At 39.0% G+C, this 20,282-nt stretch overlaps 1 protein-coding gene across 9 annotated transcripts in view; it reads left to right on the top strand.

The window, feature by feature from the left end:
* The window catches only part of PDE1C (phosphodiesterase 1C), a 1,706,308-nt gene that overhangs the window by 1,207,771 nt on the left and 478,255 nt on the right, over positions 1 to 20,282 (top strand). For all 9 annotated transcript variants that reach the window (XM_086964785.1, XM_086964792.1, XM_086964789.1 and 6 more), the window contains one exon: positions 7,039 to 7,155. In XM_086964785.1, coding sequence (XP_086820911.1) covers positions 7,039 to 7,155 — 117 coding nt within the window. The remainder of the gene's footprint in view (positions 1 to 7,038; positions 7,156 to 20,282) is intronic.

Raw genomic sequence — 20,282 nt, 5'->3', positions numbered from 1 at the left:
CCCTCCGGTGTCTATTAGGTAATGGTGCAGGATTTAAATTAGGTCACAAAGATGTTCCAGATTGTACTGCCTGTGCAGAAGAGACTGAGATGGAAGAGATTTCATTGATGGTATTCAATATTCCTTCCATTCTCTCGAGGGTATCTCAGGAATCAGACAAGCCCTTATTCATTTTGTCCCAACACTGAAACAACATACCCATCAACACCTATGTAATGTTATACTTTAGAGAATCCCCAAAAAAGTCCCCCATGTCTACCAGTTATTTGATGTTACATGTTCCTCCCCTCTTCTTTGGGGCTCATTTTTCTTCGTAGCTCTTCGCAACCTCTTTGGAGCTGTATTCCCATGTGGTGCCACTCCTTGTTTGGTGGCTGGTGTCTCCCTACCACCATTACTCATTTTGCCAGTAGTACCAGTAATGCCAGGAGGGTCAGGGAGAGGTATACTAGAGGTCACATCTGTTAGGACAGGTGATGGGGTAATAAAACGCCAGTAATGGGATCCAAAGTTTCTAGTAGGTTTGGAGGTTGCGGATTAGAAGCTTCATTAAATGCAAGCTCCTCAAACGGGGGTGGTGGAAGGCAGACAGGACCCAAAGACAGTCTTCTTCCTGCTCTATCAATCTCCTTTGAGATGGCCCATACCACTTTTGCCAGAAAAGAGTCAATAGTGGCTTTCTTATTCCAATGGGGCGTATTGTCAATGGACGCCGCCTTTCTTTTCCCCACGGTCTACTCCCAAAAAACCTCCAAGTATTTAAAAACACAGGGGATCACTGATTTAGAGGTACGCAGAAACATTTACTCACAGTGATGTATCAACCCTCTTCTCTGAAGTCAAGATGGGTTTCTTGCTCCCAACCAAACGAAGAAGGTACAGTGTGTCCTGGGGCCAACTCTAGCCAACTCCAACCAAAAGAATGTCCCACCCCAGCTGCTCTTAGCCCGGTTGCTAGCTCTTCACCCAGTGGAGCAGCAAAAGCCCAACCGATATTTGATGGCACCTCCAGGCCCATGTTCTGTGACACTGGAAGCGGGAGTCTCTGGGTCTTATGGTCTGGACAACCCCCTCCTCACAATGCCAATGCAAAGGGTGCTGGTAAACAGCGATTCCTATATCTTGTAATATACCTGATCCAGGTGCTTACACTCTCACGTACCCAGAAACCGAGAGACCAAGAGGGTGGGCCCAGCATCTTCCGGACTCTAACGGGCTAGGACGGGCCAGTTTTGGCCCGGTCTTGGCCCCGAGCCGTACCCTGGTACGCACCGAGTGTGTCCTGCGCTGCTGGATGCCCTACTAGGCTATATGGTGCTCCGGCACTTTGGCGCCAGCTGACATAGTTGTGGCCCTTCCTCCTCTGGGCCGGCAAGTAGGCAGAAAGGCAGGTTGTGACAGTGCCCCAGTAAAAGGTCAAATAAACAAGGCTCAATATAGATATGATTGATAGGTATATGTGTTCAATTGACAAAATTGTGTTAAACACTACAATGTCTTTATGGCATTACAAGTATTGTTTCACCTGCCTGCTACTGGGCATGTTGGGGACGGGAGGGATGTGATGAAGTTGTGATCTCTCTTAGCTTTGCGTTTGGATTTGGGACTTTGAGGCAATGCAAGTCCTGATGTCACCACACACAGGCAACTAACACAATCTGCTAGAGCCTGCCACAGTACATTTGTAGAGGATGCCGGCGGCTGGTGTTTTGAGTGTATGTCAAAGGATTTTTCCCCACTGCGCCCCTACATAGCATCATGGTTGGTGGTAGTTCAACAGACCTGTCACAACAGCTTGGTATAACTGAAACCTACATAGTTACACATTGTAAGAAATGAGGGTATTGATTGAGGTGGGTGGAAGCCCCACTCAGGCAGCAACCATAATCCTTGTCAGAGTGAACCAGGAAAATCACTGAATGAGTCCGTGTTTAACCTTCTGATAGTTTGGCACAAATCAGTCAGGCTTCTCATAAAAGCAATGTGAAAAGTATTTATGCAGCACACAAGCAGTAGTAAAGTGAAAACACAACACAAGAAAAATCCCAAATTAAAACTAGAGTACAATTCAATAAATAATATGGCACCAAAACAAATTATATCTAATCCGTCGTACCAGACTTATGAATTATTTACGTTTTTAGTGAAAAGTACTGCCAAAAATAACAAAGTGCCAACTGTGGACTTCTGGTCATGCATGCCCGGGGTAAAGTCACAAGTTAGGATGGAGTGAGTGCCCGAAGCTGTCACCAAGTTTGCCCCAGTCAACACTTACCTTTAGACTTACAAAAAATCTGTGAAGATTTCTTGGAGAAGGTAGAGTCCTCAGCAGGACCATATAGCAGGCTGTAGCCGTGATGAAGTAGTCGATGAAAAAGAGCTGATGGATAAAGTCTCAGAGAAGCAGCCAATGATGGCGGGAAGAGATCCAAGCAGGAATCTCTGATTTTTTAGGCTGAGGAGGTCATCATCGCTAATGAAGTGCTGGTTGCTGTTGAGCCCTGTAAAGAATTCTGCATTCTAGTGTAAAAGTTTTTCTACAGCTCACAATACCCCAGGGGAATGAAACTACAGGCTGTAGCCAAAGAGGGCTCCACGAGGGTGGGTACGATCATTGAGAGGTCCCACTGAAAGGGATTTGCTGCTGTGGAGAAGAAAGAAGTCAGTTTCATAAGCGTTGCTCCTTCGTTGGGTCGCCTTGCAGGTAGATCCCGGTCTCCTGTAAGTTCTCAGAGCAGTTTTGCAGAAAATAATCCAAGTCCCAGGTTTTAGTAGAGGAGGCTACTTTCAGTGCTAGGAACAACTTCTTCCCTAACCAGCCTGCCAGGATGGCCCATCTTGTCCCACTAAGCCCTTTTCCCCATGTCTGTGAGTAATACACAACCCACATCAGCAGAGTCATGTGACCCTGGCTAGCATCAGAAAGGCACAGTTGGTTAAGTTGGTTGCCTCATCCTGACCAGTGCTTATCCAGTACTGGTATCCAGATACAGTTCAACTCATCTATGAAAACACACACACTAATCAGATCCTCACATTGTGGGCTAAACATGCTCACATTGTGTGGTAAACACATAGCATGTCGTAGCAATATATATAGTATATAAATGAGGGTCATGGTGGAATGTGTATTTACTGTTCAAACTCCAGGTGCGCCTAGATACCAGGGTAGGTTATAATAAATCTTTAGCAAATATAACTGCACTGTATTTGGACACACACAAACACACAGTCAGTACTGAGGCATGAGCATGTGCCTGCGCATTCACCTCATTCCTGGCCCTCATCTGATACTGTTATCCCATAATTGGAATCTTCAAACAGAGAACTTTGTAGCCATCACTTCTCAATCATGAGGTGGACTCCTTGTCTATAGCCTTCGCCACGTGCAGCTCCAACATTTCATCGTATTCCCCCTGACTTGCGGTATTTACTTTTATTCTAGTACAGAGACTGACCCACTGCCCCGGTTAGCGCCTGGATACCCTTACAGGCAATTTACTAATTCACATAACATAAAATTACACTGCAAAAATCCCTCACTGACCATCTCATATAGCAGAAACCATTTATCATTTATAGAGCTCCCTCTGCAAAGAGGCTTGCTAACCCACAAAAGAAAAATATTTTCTGACCTCTTTTGATAAAATGCTCCAAAGACGTTGTTTCCCCTTTGATTGATTTATAAATTACACCACATCTGCAATCTGGCAATTTTAGAGTGCTCTTAGGGCCTGATGTACAAAATGTTGTAACTGTTGCAAACCCTCAAATACCATTGCTAACACACTTTTTATAATGTACTAAACTTATTTATTGATTTGGATAAGGTTTTTTGAAATCGTTCAAAGGGTAAACATTAAGGAATCGCTATTTTGGAGCGGTGTGTTAAGAGTGTCTCTTTCAATAACTGATTCCTTAAGGTAATCATTAATGTTTTGAAACTGAAATCTGGTCGCAAAACATTAATATTTTGCCACCAATTCAAAATTGGTGGTAAGCCATTCACAAACGGGATAGGGTCCCCAGGAGACTCCCAGACCCCAGCAAGACACATGCCTGTGACTAGCCATTCGTAGTGGGATGCAATTTGCGACCTGTTTCATGCATATTAATGAGGTAGGTCGAGTTGCGACCCACTAAGATTTTGAATTGTGTGAACCGGCCATTTAGTACATAAGTCGGTTCGCAAAATTCCTTTCTGTTAGCAAATAAAAATAGTTGGTGCGCCCTTTGCGACCATTTTTTGCAAATGGAAAGTTCTTACCTCAGGCCCTCAGTATGATTAAATTGGTCTCTACTGTACAAATATATAAATCAATAATTCCCTATCCAAAAGGTGCATTTGGGAAATAATTATGTTATGAAGTATATCCATCTGTAGCAGTCTTTGACCCCTTGGATTGATTTCGTTTTCTAAAGTAGCCCAGAAGTCACCCGACTTGGAGACCATATTGACCTGTGTATCACCTGTATGTCACACAGTCTAATAGCCTAGTAAGAAATAGAAAGAGCTCTCCCAGCAACACAGTATAGCATCTGTTCTTGCTGTGCTCTTTGGGCACAATCCAGCTAATATTCCTGAGGTGTTAAGTGTTATTGCTCTCTGAAGAGCTATGACTTTGCAGCAAATAGTTTTGTGCCCTTGCATGTGATGACCCTTGTGCCCTAGTCTTTTCATTGAACCCACGTCTGGCCTCCCCACATGCCCACTTTTGTTTGTTAGTGCTCGTTTCTCCTGAATCCACATGCCATGTTGTGAGACTCTGTTAAATTTGTATTATGCCTGTGTGTGTTTTTTAGCCTTGTTACAAATACAGCAGGATATCTCTTAGCAGCTGTTATGACATTGCTGTATTTCCTACTCGAGGTTTCCTGGCTCCTTTTATTTTCTGTTTCCTGTTCTAGGGGCTTTTATCCGCCCTCACATGTTTTTCCTGATGTCTTGTTGTCTATGAGTTTCCTCTAGGGTCTGATATTTCCTGTTATCCATTTTTTTCTGTGTTTTTTGGCCATGGCACTGGGTGTGGAACAGCTGGGTTGAACCAGAAATTCACTGGGTATTTTGGAAAGAAGAGCAGAAAAGATGCCAGCCCTTAACACATAGTTTTTGAGTGTTTTAGAAAGGTGGAAAGTTGAGCGTTTGTGTGGTAGATGGATTAAGAGACTCAATCACATCGGCTTCAGGAGCATGTGCATAATCACTTGTGATCTGATTGATTTTTGGGGGACAGAGGGGAGGGAATCCTTTAAGAGTGTGGAGAGAAGTACAAAACCCTGGAGGAGGGGGGTTGAATAGCACCATGATTTGAAATCAGAATGGATCACATGTATTTTAAGTATGGTGATGTACCCCAATGAAGAAATTAGCAAGAAAGGTAGCAGTGTGACAACTTGGTAAAACTGGAATTTATCAACTTTGTGAAGTTTCTTGTTACGTTTACCATCCTTGCCAACATTGGGTGTAGTTGGAGGGAGATGACGATTCAAGAGCTACCGCCAACACATTAGGAGCCTGCCTGTATTTACAGAGGTGTTTTCTCCCATCTGCGAGGATCAGTGTTCCTCTATTGCTTGAGGGAGCAGTTGGTGGTTGAGAGCCTTTAGGGGAGCTTCGGACATGACAGGCCAAAGTTCAGAGGAGCTTGTGGGAGGTGAAGGAAGACTGAAGAATGCTGATGAAGTAATATGAAGTGAAGTACAAAATGTGTTAGTGTCTGCAAGTTAATCAGGTGAGAATTTTCTCTTAGATATTAAGGATTCAAGTAGTGGGCTGAGGGGAGCAGCCGACCAGAGGGAGGGCTGCCCACCGGGGTCTCTGGGGAAGCAGGTTTTGGCTACCTTTTGGCTATGATATAGCCCAACATATAAAGGGACTCCATTTTGGTTGACAGCCACCATTTTAACATTATAGCATGGTGGCTGGCATCTAGCATCAGCTTTCCAGTGGCTATTCAGGCATGTGCATGTGCCGCTGCTCACATTGGGACGTCTTTCTACGTTAGCCATTATCAGCACAGCACCTGCATTTGAATTTAAAAAAGCTATTTCTGCCTTCACACATACGGAAATGGTTAACTCTTGAATGCATCAAATAAAAAAAGGTTTGACAGTAAGGAACTCAATTTGATTTTGCATTTCACTATGACACATGATACTATCAGCCATTTCTCACTTGCCAGGCACCAGCTTGTTGTTCTGTGGAGCTTGTCGTTTTGATGTTAACCCTTTCAATTTTGGCTCAAACCCCAACATGCCAAGTGCTGTTGGATGAAATGACAGAACTGGTTGAAGGTGATATTCATAACAAGACACGTACAGCTGTGTTTTAAAATGTTACTAAATGAGAAACAGAATTACTAACAATTATAAACAAATGATTAACAGAATTTCATACAACTTTGCAGTTGCCGTGTGCAAGTGGGGTACACTGCCTAAACCTCAAGAGCCTGATAACTTTATTTTCTTTTTTTTTCCTGCAATGTATTGCACTCTATCTCTACACAATTGTTCCTTGTTGGTTATTCCTTCATTGGTTTACTATGACGTTTTTTGATTTTAGTACTTAAATAATATGATTAGATCTTTATTTATGATGCAATGAACTATAATATAATTTTTATGCCAAAAGGTAGGGATGGGTATCCCCGAAAGGGGGATGAGATTTTACTTCTTGCTAATGTTTTATTATGATTGAAATGTTTTGTTGTTACACTGAACTTTAATTTATCCCTTCCCTAAATATTTGCCGATTTTATATTGTGTATTTACAGGGATATAATGAATTTCTTTCTATTTTTCTGCTCAATAAAAAAAGAGCCTGATAACTGAAACTCCTTCAGCCAGAAAATGTAAGCTAGGGTTTATTTCTAAAATATAAATTCCAGAACTTGCAATTGACTGATCCCCATTACTGGGACCTTTCACTCTAATCCTACTTTGTGTGTGTGTGTGTATGAGTATGACTAAAACACAAATACATGTCAACAATAGCGACTGTGTGAACTAATCTGAGCATAATCTTCCTTCCCCTGGCAGAATGTAGACAAGTGGTCCTTTGATGTGTTTGCGCTAAATGATGCCAGTGGAGAACATGCTTTGAAATTCATTTTCTACGAGCTGCTCACGCGCTACGATCTAATCAACCGCTTCAAGGTAAGTGAATTTAAAATTTGGAGCATGTTTGGCTTATTGACACGCAAGAGTTTTGTAGAGGCATATCTATCGCCTAAGGAATTACGACTGTCTGTTTTTAATAATATTGTTGGCATTGTGTCTTATTTTGCGGGAAAACGCCAACTTTTTCAAAACAGATAATGAAAGTATATTGCTAATCTCCTTTACCTTCTTTTATTGGTATTTTGTGGTGTCGCTTTCACTACTTTCTCTCTACTTTTGTATGAATAAAAATCAATACGTTTCTTTTGGTTGGTGAAATATTTCACAATCCTCTCTTGCAATAAAATCAAATCGTTACACACAATCATGAATTATAGAAAAGTAAAAATTTGTGTTTTAACACAAAGAGGATGGACAGAAGTAGAACCCTTAAGAAATCATTACCAGACTGAATGACATTATGCGCGCAAGAAGAAAGTTCGAGAAGTGAATTATTAGTTGGCACAGATGGTCAGCCAGGGGACTGAAGGCAGAGTGGGGGAAATGCGGTCTAATCATTGTATGTCAGCCATAACCACTAGTCTGACAGCTGCAGATTGGAAAAGCTCGACGACGTCAAGGTCAGATTTTTGAAATACCAATAACAGTGAGATGTGAATTATAATTGTTCAATTGGGAGGAGCACGAGCCCGGGGAGCTGTTTTGAAATGTTTCAGATGGAGTATATCGGTACTTTGATTAATGGTTTGATCCTGGGCCACTTACTGTTTTGTGCAGGGAGAACAACAGAAAAAAAGCCTAACGTCAAATGAGATTTAATTCATTTTAGAAACGATGCATAGAAAACTAAGCTAAAGAGTATGTGGGTCAAAGTACAATGATTAGCTTATTCAATTAGGATGCTGTAAATGCAATTATTCGACAACTCCTGTTTGGTATGTAACTGTTAGAACGCAACTTTTAGCATGAAGTACCGTTACCACGGATCCATTATCACGCAGGATCCATTACCACGGATACCTTTACAACGCATTACTCTACAACGGAGGTACTATTACAACGCATGCCATTACATCGTAAGTTTAGGTTAGTTTATAGGTAAGTTTATCTTTTTTAATTTACATTTATTAGGGGTATTGGGTTTGTGTTTTGGGGTACAGGGGTATTTTTAGGTTTTAGGGTTGGGTTTGGGTTTTGGGGTACAGGGGTAGTTTTAGGTTTTAGGGCTGGGTTTGGGTTTTGGGGTACAGGGGTAGTTTTAGGTTTTAGGGCTGGGTTTGGGTTTTGGGGTACAGGGGTATTTTTAGGTTTTAGGGCTGGGTTTGGGTTTTGGGGTACAGGGGTATTTTTAGGTTTTAGGGTTGGGTTTGTGTTTTGGGGTACAGGGGTATTTTTAGGTTTTAGGGCTGGGTTTGGGTTTTGGGGTACAGGGGTATTTTTAGGTTTTAGGGGAGGGTTTGGGTTTTGGGGTACAGGGGTATTTTTAGGTTTTAGGGTTGGGTTTGGGTTTTGAGGTACAGGGGTATTTTTAGGTTTTAGGGCTGGGTTTGGGTTTTGGGGTACAGGGGTATTTTTAGGTTTTATGGTTGGGTTTGGGTTTTGGGGTACAGGGGTATTTTTAGGTTTTAGGGTTGGGTTTGAGTTTTGGGGTACAGGGGTATTTTTAGGTTTTAGGGTTGGGTTGGGTTTTGGGGTACAGGGGTATTTTTAGGTTTTAGGGCTGGGTTTGGGTTTTGGGGTACAGGGGTATTTTTAGGTTTTAGGGTTGGGTTTGGGTTTTGGGGTACAGGGGTATTTTTAGGTTTTAGGGCTGGGTTTCGGTTTTGGGGTACAGGGTTTTTTTAATATATATTTACAAATAATAAACATAAAATTAATTTCATTAATATAATTTTTTAATAATTAAATAATGATTAATTGAATTAAATATTACAAAAATAATTATTTGAAATATATATTAATATTATATACTTACCTATACTTACGTTGTAATGGTATGCGTTGTAATAGTATCTGCGTTGTAGTGTATTGCGTTGTAAAGGTATCCGTTGTAACATGACCTGCGTTGTAAAAAATCTGTGGTAATGGTATGCGTGCTAAAAGTATGCGTTGTAACATCATATATCCCTTCTGTTTGTGTCAGGGGTACATTGGTTTAAAGGGAAAAGGATGCAAAAAGATTAAGATAAAAAAATCTCAACTTGCAAGTGGCTATCCTGTAGAGAAATGAGAGAACTAATCCTAATAAATAATGTACATGCACCCAGAAATGCTATCAGTGACTCACGTGACTAACCTAAAAAAGTAAAAGCTAAGGGGAGTTTCACAAATTAGGGCAGAATTACGATGTCACTCAGACTTAAGTCCACCCGACATCGTTTCGGTACTGGGACCGACCGGACTCCTGTTGGTGGTCCTGACCAACCTCCTGTTGGCTCCCGACCAATCAATTAGCACTCTTATTCTTTACAATGGGAGCATGCATTCAAAACGGAATGCATGCTTTCGTTGTAAAACGCGAGGTGCAGTTCATCCCGGCATACAGGGATCAACAGGGGGCACAATAGGTGCCCCCTCGGCCTCCAGTCGGAGGCTGTGCACCCATGGGGACTCCCAAAGTCGACTTCCTAGAGCCTTTCTATGTCAGAAAGGTCGGCAAAGAAAGGCCGTAGTAATCCGAAATTGTAATCCCTCGGGCGGAAAGAGCCTCCCTTGGGATTACTGAAGTCATTCTAACTGGTGGACGGGCTCTCCAAGCCAGTCGGAAGCCAGTCGTAATGACCGGTAGGATTCCTTTCCGACTGATACCATCCTAATGGGTCGGTCGGAAAGGAATCCGACCAGCTGATTACGATGCGGTAGGAATGGCTCTACTGATGGTCGGAGCCATAACCTACTGCATCGTAATCAGCCCCTTAGTCTCAACATATAAAGGGTGACTAGGCAATTTGGGGCATTTAAGTGACTCAAAGTAGAAATGTCTGTTTTTTGGCATAGAAATAAATTATTATATATAGTCAGGTCCTTCATCTAAGGGTATGAAACTCTCTATAAATGCAACTGCAATACATTACTGGAAATGGGCAGGTTGCAAACCTTATTTCAAAGCACAGATACAATAATAAATTGGTTCAACAGCATTTATAATACTTAGATCATCACATTCTGATATACAGCAGCTGAATAGCAGGATGCCCATAGGCTCAGAGAGGAATGGGACGTATTCTGCTAAAATAGCATTGAATATTACAAATCGTAAAATCTTTAACCACTAGAAAGTAAAAAATAAATGACATTCCTAAAAGCTAAAAGAAACGTTTTTTATGATGTTTGATTTGTAGAACTAGAAGCCTCCGATGTGCTGAGAGCTAAAAAAAGATTATGACTCAGTTATACAGACGACACACAATTGATAGACGGAATGCAGAACAAATCGAAACATTTACCCCCAGTCAAGAGATCTGGGTTGAATCCACCATTCTTTTGCTCACCATGCCGCCCCAGTTTAGACCTGGCCATATGCAAATCAGTCTTGACCCTGTGCCTCATGGAAACAGTCCAGCCCGAACTGCCAAGCCAGGTCCTCCCTGGACCAGAAACAAGCATCCTAGGACCGGTTCCGGGGTTCTACCCCTCTTCAGCTAGGATAGCTTGATTCCAGTGGCACAGTGAGCCCAGTCCATCAATTGTTCTTTTTGCATTTGTCACCCCTAGTGGGACGGGCATGCCCAGACGTGGGTCCCGTGCTCTCCATGCCACTGGAGTCAAGCTATCCTGGCTGATGAGGGCTGAAAGTCCGAAAGCCTGAAACCACTCCTAGGATGCTTGTTTCCAGTCCATGGAGGACCTGGCCTGGCAGTTCAGGCTGGACTGTTCCCATTGGGGCACAGGGTCAAGACTGATTTGCATATGGCTGGGTCCAAACTAGAATGGCATGGTGAGCAAAAAAACGATGGATTTAGGCCCAGATCTCTGTACTGGAGTGAATGTATGACATTGTTCTGGATTCTGTCCATCAATTGTTCTTTTTGCATCAGTTACACAGAGAGAATATTAATATATACTGTGACAACCTAAAGTATGCATGCTGTCTCTGTTATTTGTTTATGGTGGGCACTGGGCTGTTAGCATGGGCCAATCATGTTGGTCAATCTCATCCAGCATTGTGACCCCTGAAAAAATGTGGACATTTTTAAGAAAAGGAATATTTAGCAATTCTGACATCTTTGCCAATCATTACATAACTGAAGACTATTTAGCTGGCATTTTTATACACAAGCCCATTAGCAGAACAATTAAATAGTATGCAACTCACGTGTTTTAATGTAAAAATGTATATATAATTATTAAAAATTTAAAGATGTGGATAATCAGTTTCATGTTGTTACCCTGCTCTAAAGTGGCAAGTCAAAAAAGAATCCAAATACTGAAATCTTTCTTGGCAGGACACAATATCCTAATTAAAAATAGAACCTGGCAATGTTGGAAGCTCTACTGAAGACAAACAGACAGACCGCCAACAATGGCTGATATGGATCATATGTTCCAGCATTCAATTGATTGCCTTTCTGTTTATCCCTGCTTAATTTAAACTATTCTATTCTCAGTGGAATTAATGTTGTAATAGCATTGCAGCCTTCTGCCCTAGGCTCTACATATCTTTAATGTGATCACCTTCATTTTAGGCTCTTGCCTGTGGTTGCAGATTATTACTCAGAAAAAAGGGCCCTTGATTTGTTTAGAGCATATCTGAGGTGGCAGATCCTGAGTATTCACTCTACCCACCTGTGGTAAATATTTCTGACACAAGAAGCATATTTGATTAAAGGTGTAGCAATATTTGCACCACCTATTTTCACTCCATTCTTTCAAATGCTGTGCATGTTATTTCAAGGGACGTTCCTGATATTATTTTTGGGAATATATTTGTTGTAAACCATGTCATAGGATCTTACCCAATATTGTAGCAATCAATGTTTGTTAAAAATTACTTGATTAGAGATCGGTTGTACCTCTTACAAGTTTAGTTGCCTGGGAAAATTCGGGAGGGGCATTTCTACACAATAAGGGTTGTTATTTAGAGGTTGGTGGAGGCAGGATATTTAGCAAAACAATTACAGATGACTAGTCCACAAATTTTTAAGTTCTCCTGCCCCATTTATAGGTGACGGATCTACAAGGTATCCACCAGTGGAGACTCAGGCACTTATGCTGACGGAAACCTTGGACCCCACTGGCCATCGACTAAAGGGCAACCGGGTAACAGTGGCAGGGCATCAGTTACTAGATTTCACCACCAGCGACAACCGTTGCAAGGCACGGTGGTTTCAGTCTGAGAACATAATCAATGGCACTGATACACTGGGTAAAAAATGCTATGTGTAAGTGTTGATCATTTTGTTTTATATTTGACAAACAGAATTACATATCTGTTTGTGAAATATAAAAATGATTACTTAAAAGGTGAAAAAAAAGGCATGCATTTGGTTTTCAGCTCGCCTGTAAGTGCATTCTCTGCACATGCATTTATGGTAGTGGAATCCACATCAGGCAGTCAGGGATCACGTGGGAGCAAAACCATACCCCAAAATTTGGACACGTCAAAATCTGGACACCCTGAAATTTTACCTCATCCAGTTCTCCCACTGGTTGAATTGCTCATTAGCACACCCTTTAATCATCGATTAGCAGAGTTAAACAGTTCAAATAATAATGGACCCCACTCAATACTTGATTTGTAGATTAGTAGAAAGTTAAAGGGTTTTCTTACAAAATTCAACAGTAAGTGAAACAGAAATACTGCCATAAACGCTCTCAGTTGACAGAGTATGCAAAATCAGAATTATTCGACGTCCTCAAAGGGAATCAAAAGCAAAAGGAAATTGGACAGCATCCCTAGTAGAACCGGAAAGCCTTCTGGCTCACCCTCAAATGCAGGGGCTCTTATACACAATTCTCGCATAATAAATAAGTAAGGCTGCAAAATCATCATGGTCATGATCTGAATGTTATCTCTTTGGCAAATCAGAACACAGAAAAAAATATATTTAATTGACACATAAGCACCATCCCATTAAAAAAAAGAAGCAAAAAACGTATTCAACATCCTCTTTGTTATTACCATCGGGAGATTTTCTAACCAATATGAAACATTTGATGAATGGAACTTTCAGCAAATGAGTGGACTAGTATGTAAATCAAAAGGCAGCAGAAGAGACCTTGATAATGTTTCAAATCATGGAGAACAGGAGAAAGTTAATAAAAAGCAATGTAATAACAGTGGAATTCAACCATTACACATCAGTCTGACTGTGCTCTGGGGAGTCTGTGGGAAGAAGTTGCACGTAGGATTAGACAAAGCAGATGTAAGTGACATAGATGGCATCCATCTTGCTTACAATGGCATTTATCACAAAAATGTGGCATAGCTATAAAACTTCAATAAACATATATCTAAGCATCATATAAAAATAGTTTCAACTGCAATTATGGTAATCCCACCTATATATGCACATTTGAATGTGAAAAGTCAAGCTAATTATAATTATTAATGCACAAACTATAAATCTGAAAAACAATTTAACAATCACTTGACTAGGCCCTAATAAATATAAAATGCAGAACATTGCAATGTTTTAGAAAGTATAAACTGTATTTCCACTGACAAAAATTTACAGATTTCATAGCATATTAATTCATTTGTTATATGGTGACTAATTATGATGTAGTGATAAGAACACAGTTTGCACCATGCTGGTAAAACTTTTTAGCCTGCGTAAGTTGCAGTTTAAGGGAAAAACACATGAACAGTAGTGGGGCTATTCACAAAGGTTGCAAATAATTTACATGTATAATTTCCTCTTATAATTTTGATTACCTTTACTACTTTTGGCTATTCACAAAATCTGAAAAGTGTAGAGCTATACCTCCGGCACCTCACATGCCAACTACTGATACTGCAATACCCTACGATAGAAAATAACAGAGATAGGAACTTAAAATAAAACCCATATGAAATAATGTTAAAATACATCAAATTGGGAAAATGTGTTAAAAATATAAGTAAATATATTTTAATGTTGAGAAATAAAAATGTATAACTTTTATTATTTCATTGTATAATATCTTAAGAAATTGTTTTGAATTTATAAATGAATGCAACATTAATTTGTATTAAAATATCATTAAGCTTCTTTTAATTATTCTATACATCGATGTTAATCATAAATAATGCCTCCTAATAGAAAATGCTTTTTGTGGGAATTTATTTGTTAAATAGAACTTCAGAAAAATATTTTTAAATTAATTTAATATTTGCACATTAAATAAAAATAGAATTCAAAATTAACTTTGCCACATGTTTTCTCTATTTTCTACTCAATATTTTTTGTACTTTCTGTACTATATTTCTACTAATTTATGATAAAATGTAATAAGCTTTTTTAAAACTTTTTCTGCACTTCTCATAGTCTCCACCCCATTGTGATGCCTTACTACTGTAACATATAGTGAAAAGTGAAAAGTTTATTTTACAAAATAAATATGAATTTTTTTAATAAATATTAATGTATATCTTTTTTAAAATGTAGAATAAAATATAAAACATGCTACAGCCCTGGTAAACTTATTTTGAATTAAACCTTTAATTAGTTTAAATATATTAAAATAATGTAAAATTATTTTTCTGATGTTTGATAAATAAATCTTTACGTAAAGTAGAAAAATACATTTTTGCACATTAATACATATTAAAAGTGATGTATAGAATTAAGTGAAAGTAATGTAATTATATTTGAATTGAAATTAATGTGAGATTCATGTATACATTTGATTTTTAAAATATTTTTTAATTAAGTAATAAAAAGGTTTTAGTTTAAGTTTTGCTAAAAGTAAATTTTGTGTATTTATATTTTACATTTTTTAAAATAAATTAATTTAACATTATAACAAAAGTTGTTTTCTATGGGAGGGTGTCGCAGTACCATTTGTTGCCCATGTGTGGTGCTGGACTTACTCCAGCTTTGAGATAAAATAATGTATTACTGTTTAGGGCCCCTTATTGCCTGTAATAAATTTAGAAGTGCAGTTTGTGAATAGCAATGGGCTTATTCTTTTGTGGGTGAGTGCATGCCTTACTTAACATGCCCTACTTAAACCCCTGGATAATCATCTCAGTACTGCTTTTTACTCATTCCTAAAGCCCTCCTATTAACCACTTGGATGCTAAGGGTGGTGCCTGCATATCAATGTAATTTCCATTGAAATCAATGGAAACTCCATGACGAGTTACCCTTGTCATTAGCGGCGAAGAGGTTAAGTAGCAGCCACTCCCTCTGCCCCCCCGCCCCACATTTACTACTTAGGGGTCAATTACAGTGTCATTAGGAAGGGCTGCGGATGGTATTCAGTAGTGTAGAATCCGATTCGGAACCCTTGTTTCATATCGAATCGGTCAGTGTTCCCACCGACCGATTACGATGTCTGGAAACCCTTTGAACACTCTGCATCAGTTCTGAAAGGCATTGGGTCGGTCCGAGTCTTTCGGAGCTGAATCGTTCAGCTCAATGGGCACGGTTTCCGAACGAGCGATGATGGTGACCGATTCGGACAGCCGTTCAGACTCAGTTTGCCCAAGACGAAATGGCTTTCGGAATCGGTTCTTGGGGGCCCGTTGCAGACCCCCCTTCACCCGGAGGCAACAGAATGTGGCCTGTGGGGGTACCCAAGGAACCCCTCTACCCAAGCATGCACAATGTGGCAGGCAGCATGGGGTGCCCACCACAGGGTGCAAGGTTTTGCCCAACCACCCCTTTTTCCAATGGGAGCCAGTGTTCTCGGTCAGAACACAGGCTCCCATTGAAGTCAATGTGAGTCTGACGGAATGATGTTGGGAAGCATAGTAATCGTAATCGTAGACCGGATTCGGTAGGAAACAAGTCCAGAACCAATTTATTTGGGACAGTTTCCTAATGAGATCATAATGGGCCCCTAACTAGTAAACTTATAGGTGTGAGGATGTCTCCTTGGTGGAAAATATAGGAGAGGTGGAGGTGGAGATTTGTACTCGTACACTTGTTTGTGAATGCAATTTGTAAATAGGACGCAGAGTGTTTTGGGGTTATGAAGTATCTGAACCCAGCCTCCACAGTTTAGTACATCCACCCACCTGCTCTTAAGTTAAATTTTAAACTACAGATTTAAAGCATGCTGACGTTTGCAATTAGTAGAAACAATAGGCAAAATAGGGGTATGTTACTTCATAACTACTTTAAAAAACAAAAAAAGTTTTACAAAAGTATATATCTTGATAAAAAAAGATGCATAATACAGACTTGAATTTTGTGAAGTCATTTAAAATATTACCAAGAAAAAAATCCTACAATAGGTGATTAGGAATAAAAGTGTGAAATGCATTTTATTGAGAGGCAGCTTTTAGTAAGTAGCAATGAAAAGCACACGTTTTAGAATGTTGGAATGTAGTGGAGTTCCATATGGATCAATATTATTTGTATTGCTTTTTGATATTCTAGTATTGGTTTAAAGATGAAATTGAGAAGCAGTGTTTCCACCAATTCTGAATATTTATGAAAGTACATGAAAGTAAATAGAAAGCTTTTATTTGAAATAATTGTAAAAATAGAAGTGCTAAAAACATAATTTAAAATAGTACAAAGTACAGCTTAAATTAGAAACTACTTGGCAATATAATATCAGAAAATTACCAACGGGTTCTTATAGACAATCTAAACATAATCTCAAATACCATCTTGGTCTTAATTTTATAGTGATGTGTTGAGACATCATAAATATCCCAATAACACATGAAATGATAAACAAATGCTATAAGCTAGTTGGCCTTTCAATCCTGGGTTTAGGAGGAGGCTAGGATTTAACTTCATGCATATGTTTCTTTACTGAGAGGCCTTTACTACCCTCACCGCTTCTTCAGCCCTTACACTAAAATAATAAAACCCAGCTATTCATTTCATTCGTTACCTTGGTTTGTGTTAGGTTTTTCACTTGTTTCTGCTTTCTTTACTGCATACATTCTAAACAGGATATGTAGTACTCTGAATTAAATGATGTTTGGAATGCACTCATACAGTAGTCTTTAATGAGAGTATATGTACATATTTATACCATGGTAAGTCTTAATTAAAAAAAATATACTAAAGAAATGAACAAGAGTAATGATAGACCATCAAAATCTTGGTGCTCGAGGAGCTGGATCTAAGATACCGTAGGGATCTTATAGCTATTAGACCACTTCTTTGTTGGGTTAAGATATGGACTGGCGAAGGTTTACAGCTTAGCAGGTCTATTTTGTTGGACTGTTTATCTCTGGACCCCATGCATAAAATGCCCTGGCTACAGTATGTAACAGCTACATGAACTAGCGTAGGGAGGGGGACCATATTTCATAAATATCATTCGTTGTGTCCCTTGGAGAAAAAACTACTAATGGATTTAGTCTGTGCACGTGTGGATAGCGGGAACTGCGGAGCCCAAGACCCGGGGGCGTTTATTACTGAAAACAGTGCAGGGCATGGAACCTAACCTTTCCCAGTTATCTGATGATAGAGACAGATTTGTGGTGTCTCTATTTAGGTTTAACTTATTGCATCATCTGTTAGCCTCTCCGAGTGGCTGGGTAAGCCCTGGCGTGTTAGGGCCCTGTGGCTGCAACAATGTGTCTCCACAGGATACTCTTCATTTTGTATTGCTTTGTAAATATTTTAGTGTTTCTAGAATGCGTTTTCTTTTACCAATTCTGAAAGCCATGGAGTTTACCCAAGCCAGTCAGGTGCTTATGTGTTTACAACTACTTCCCAATGCATATGTTCTTGCTGCAGTATCAGGTTTTTTGTGTGCTGCTGTAAGATCGAGGTGCTCCAGGCCCGATTGATGAGGTTAAAGTCTCAAAGCTGTATTTTTCATCTGTGCATTAATGTGATTCAATGTTTAATTATTTTTAACACTGATATATGAATGTATGTTATTTTATGATTGTATTTACAATTGAAGAAAGATTTTATGATGATCATCAAATTAAAAAGAAGGTGATGGAGGCCTAAATCCTTAGAAAGATCTTATTCTGTTGCTGTTTTGTTTCGTGATTAAACTGAGATGGCAACAATGATCTTTAGATATGACCTGTTCATTCACTGAACAATATACAGAACGAATAGTCACTAATCAACTGTAAAGATAAATAATCATTCAATATTACAAAACAATATTTTTACATTGAGAGCTTTTGGTTTGTACAGAGTCCTGTATGTGTCTATTCAAGCACAATTACATATTTTTAGCTAAGTGTTATAGATTTGTAGAAGTGCTCACCAATGTTTGGTATAACATTACTGTATAAATTGTTTTATGGGTTGGTACTTATGTGACTCAATATATGGAGGTGAAATTTTGTTGCTAGATTAATTTAAGTTGGAAAGAACACCTTCCTGAGGAACACTGTAAACAAAAACTCAAGATTTGAGTGTAATTTTAACTCAATAAACGTATTTCATCTTAATCCTCAAAATGACAGTAAACAGCAATATCACAGAGTCCCTCTTTCAAGAGTCATTGAATTACTTATTGAGAGCACATTTGACAACAGAGAATCTTGTTTCATTTTAATCCTCAAAATGACAGTAAACAGCAATATCACAGAGTTCCTCTTTCAAGAGTCATTGAATTACTTATTGAGAGCACATTCGACAACAGAGATTTCAAAATCAGATACTAGAGTGGGTGTTGAGACGGGGATTTCATGAATACTGGCAACTCCTATGTTATCTTTGCAGAAAAGTGAGATTCAGATAGCTGTTGTAATGAATACCATTATGAAATGAATATGCCTCATGTGAAAGATCTTAAAATGTGTACTTAATATTTGACCCTTTAGCATGAGCAAGGAAAGGAGAAATACCTGAATTGTTGAAATAATATATTGTGCTGGTTACTTTTTTGAAGTTGGGGGTGGACTTTACCGAATAGGTAAAGTGTAAGGAACGAGACAAGGAATCTCAGCCCAAAATTGGATATGAAACTGTGAAATGGCTTTAATCGAGGAACTGGTTCATGTTTTACTTCATGGTTATAAACATAACATTTAAAAATCCATATTATACACACAATAACTGCTGCTAGTTAGTTTAACTTTTTAAGTAATCCTCTATTCACGTTTTCATGTTATAGCTCATTATAGACAATTTTGTCTGCTTACTGCTTTTTAGGGTTGTACGTTTCTATAAAAACTTCATGTTGTGATAAAAACAGCTTAAGACCTGATTTGGAATTGGGCAGGAAGAGATTCTGTTTCTACCAATGAAGGCAATTACACGTCATGTTGGTGGTGGAAAACCCACCAGATTTAGACCGTCCCATCCCATCTCAATTCCACATGCAAAATTCTGCTTTACCTTTGTTATTAGTTAAATATAGCAGCAGTATTTCCTAAGAGAAACACTCGAAATATGCCCTCAAAAAAGTGGAACACAACTTTTATTCACGTCCCGTACCCAAAGGATCAATTATGAGAACCTCCTTTGTTGAAGAGGATAGAAGGGACTGGCATCAAAATCCCCTAAATCAATGATACAATTTCTAGTATGTAAACCATGAATTGATCAACAGTGTATGGCGGTGCCAACACTACCAATGCCAACTCCTTCACTTAAGTTTACAATTTATGCTCATTTGCATGTGTAGGATATTATATGAAATGTTTTTTCATATGTTTCTTTTATATGGGATGCTTTTCAGATGTTCGGCTGTGCCAATCCCTAGTCAGTCTTTACATTTTGTAGCTGGTGGATTATAAACCAGCTAATTGTGTGTATGGACTATTAATTCCTGTTATTTGTTGGCGAAAGAATGGTTGCATTGGCCCAGCAAGTTTTCTGCTGATTTTGTAGAACTAAAATTCAACTAACATTGCAATTCTTTCACTAATGGAAATTTCTATGTAAAACCATCACCGTTTCTGTTTGCACCTTTTTTTTTTAAATCAGGCACATAATGTACTTTTTATTGAAGAAAACATGATTTTGTAATACAGCAGTCATTTGAAATGAAACAAAATAAGCTAGCTAAATCCCAAAACTCTTACCTATCTGCATCATGTATTCATGAAAATCCCTAACTTTATACATTTAAATAAA

This window comes from Lissotriton vulgaris, chromosome 4_1 (genome assembly GCF_964263255.1).
Source record: "Lissotriton vulgaris chromosome 4_1, aLisVul1.2, whole genome shotgun sequence".
NCBI classification, from domain to species: Eukaryota; Metazoa; Chordata; class Amphibia; order Caudata; family Salamandridae; genus Lissotriton; species Lissotriton vulgaris.
Note: the sequence above shows the minus strand (reverse complement) of the source record. Positions and strands in the feature narration are given on the sequence as shown.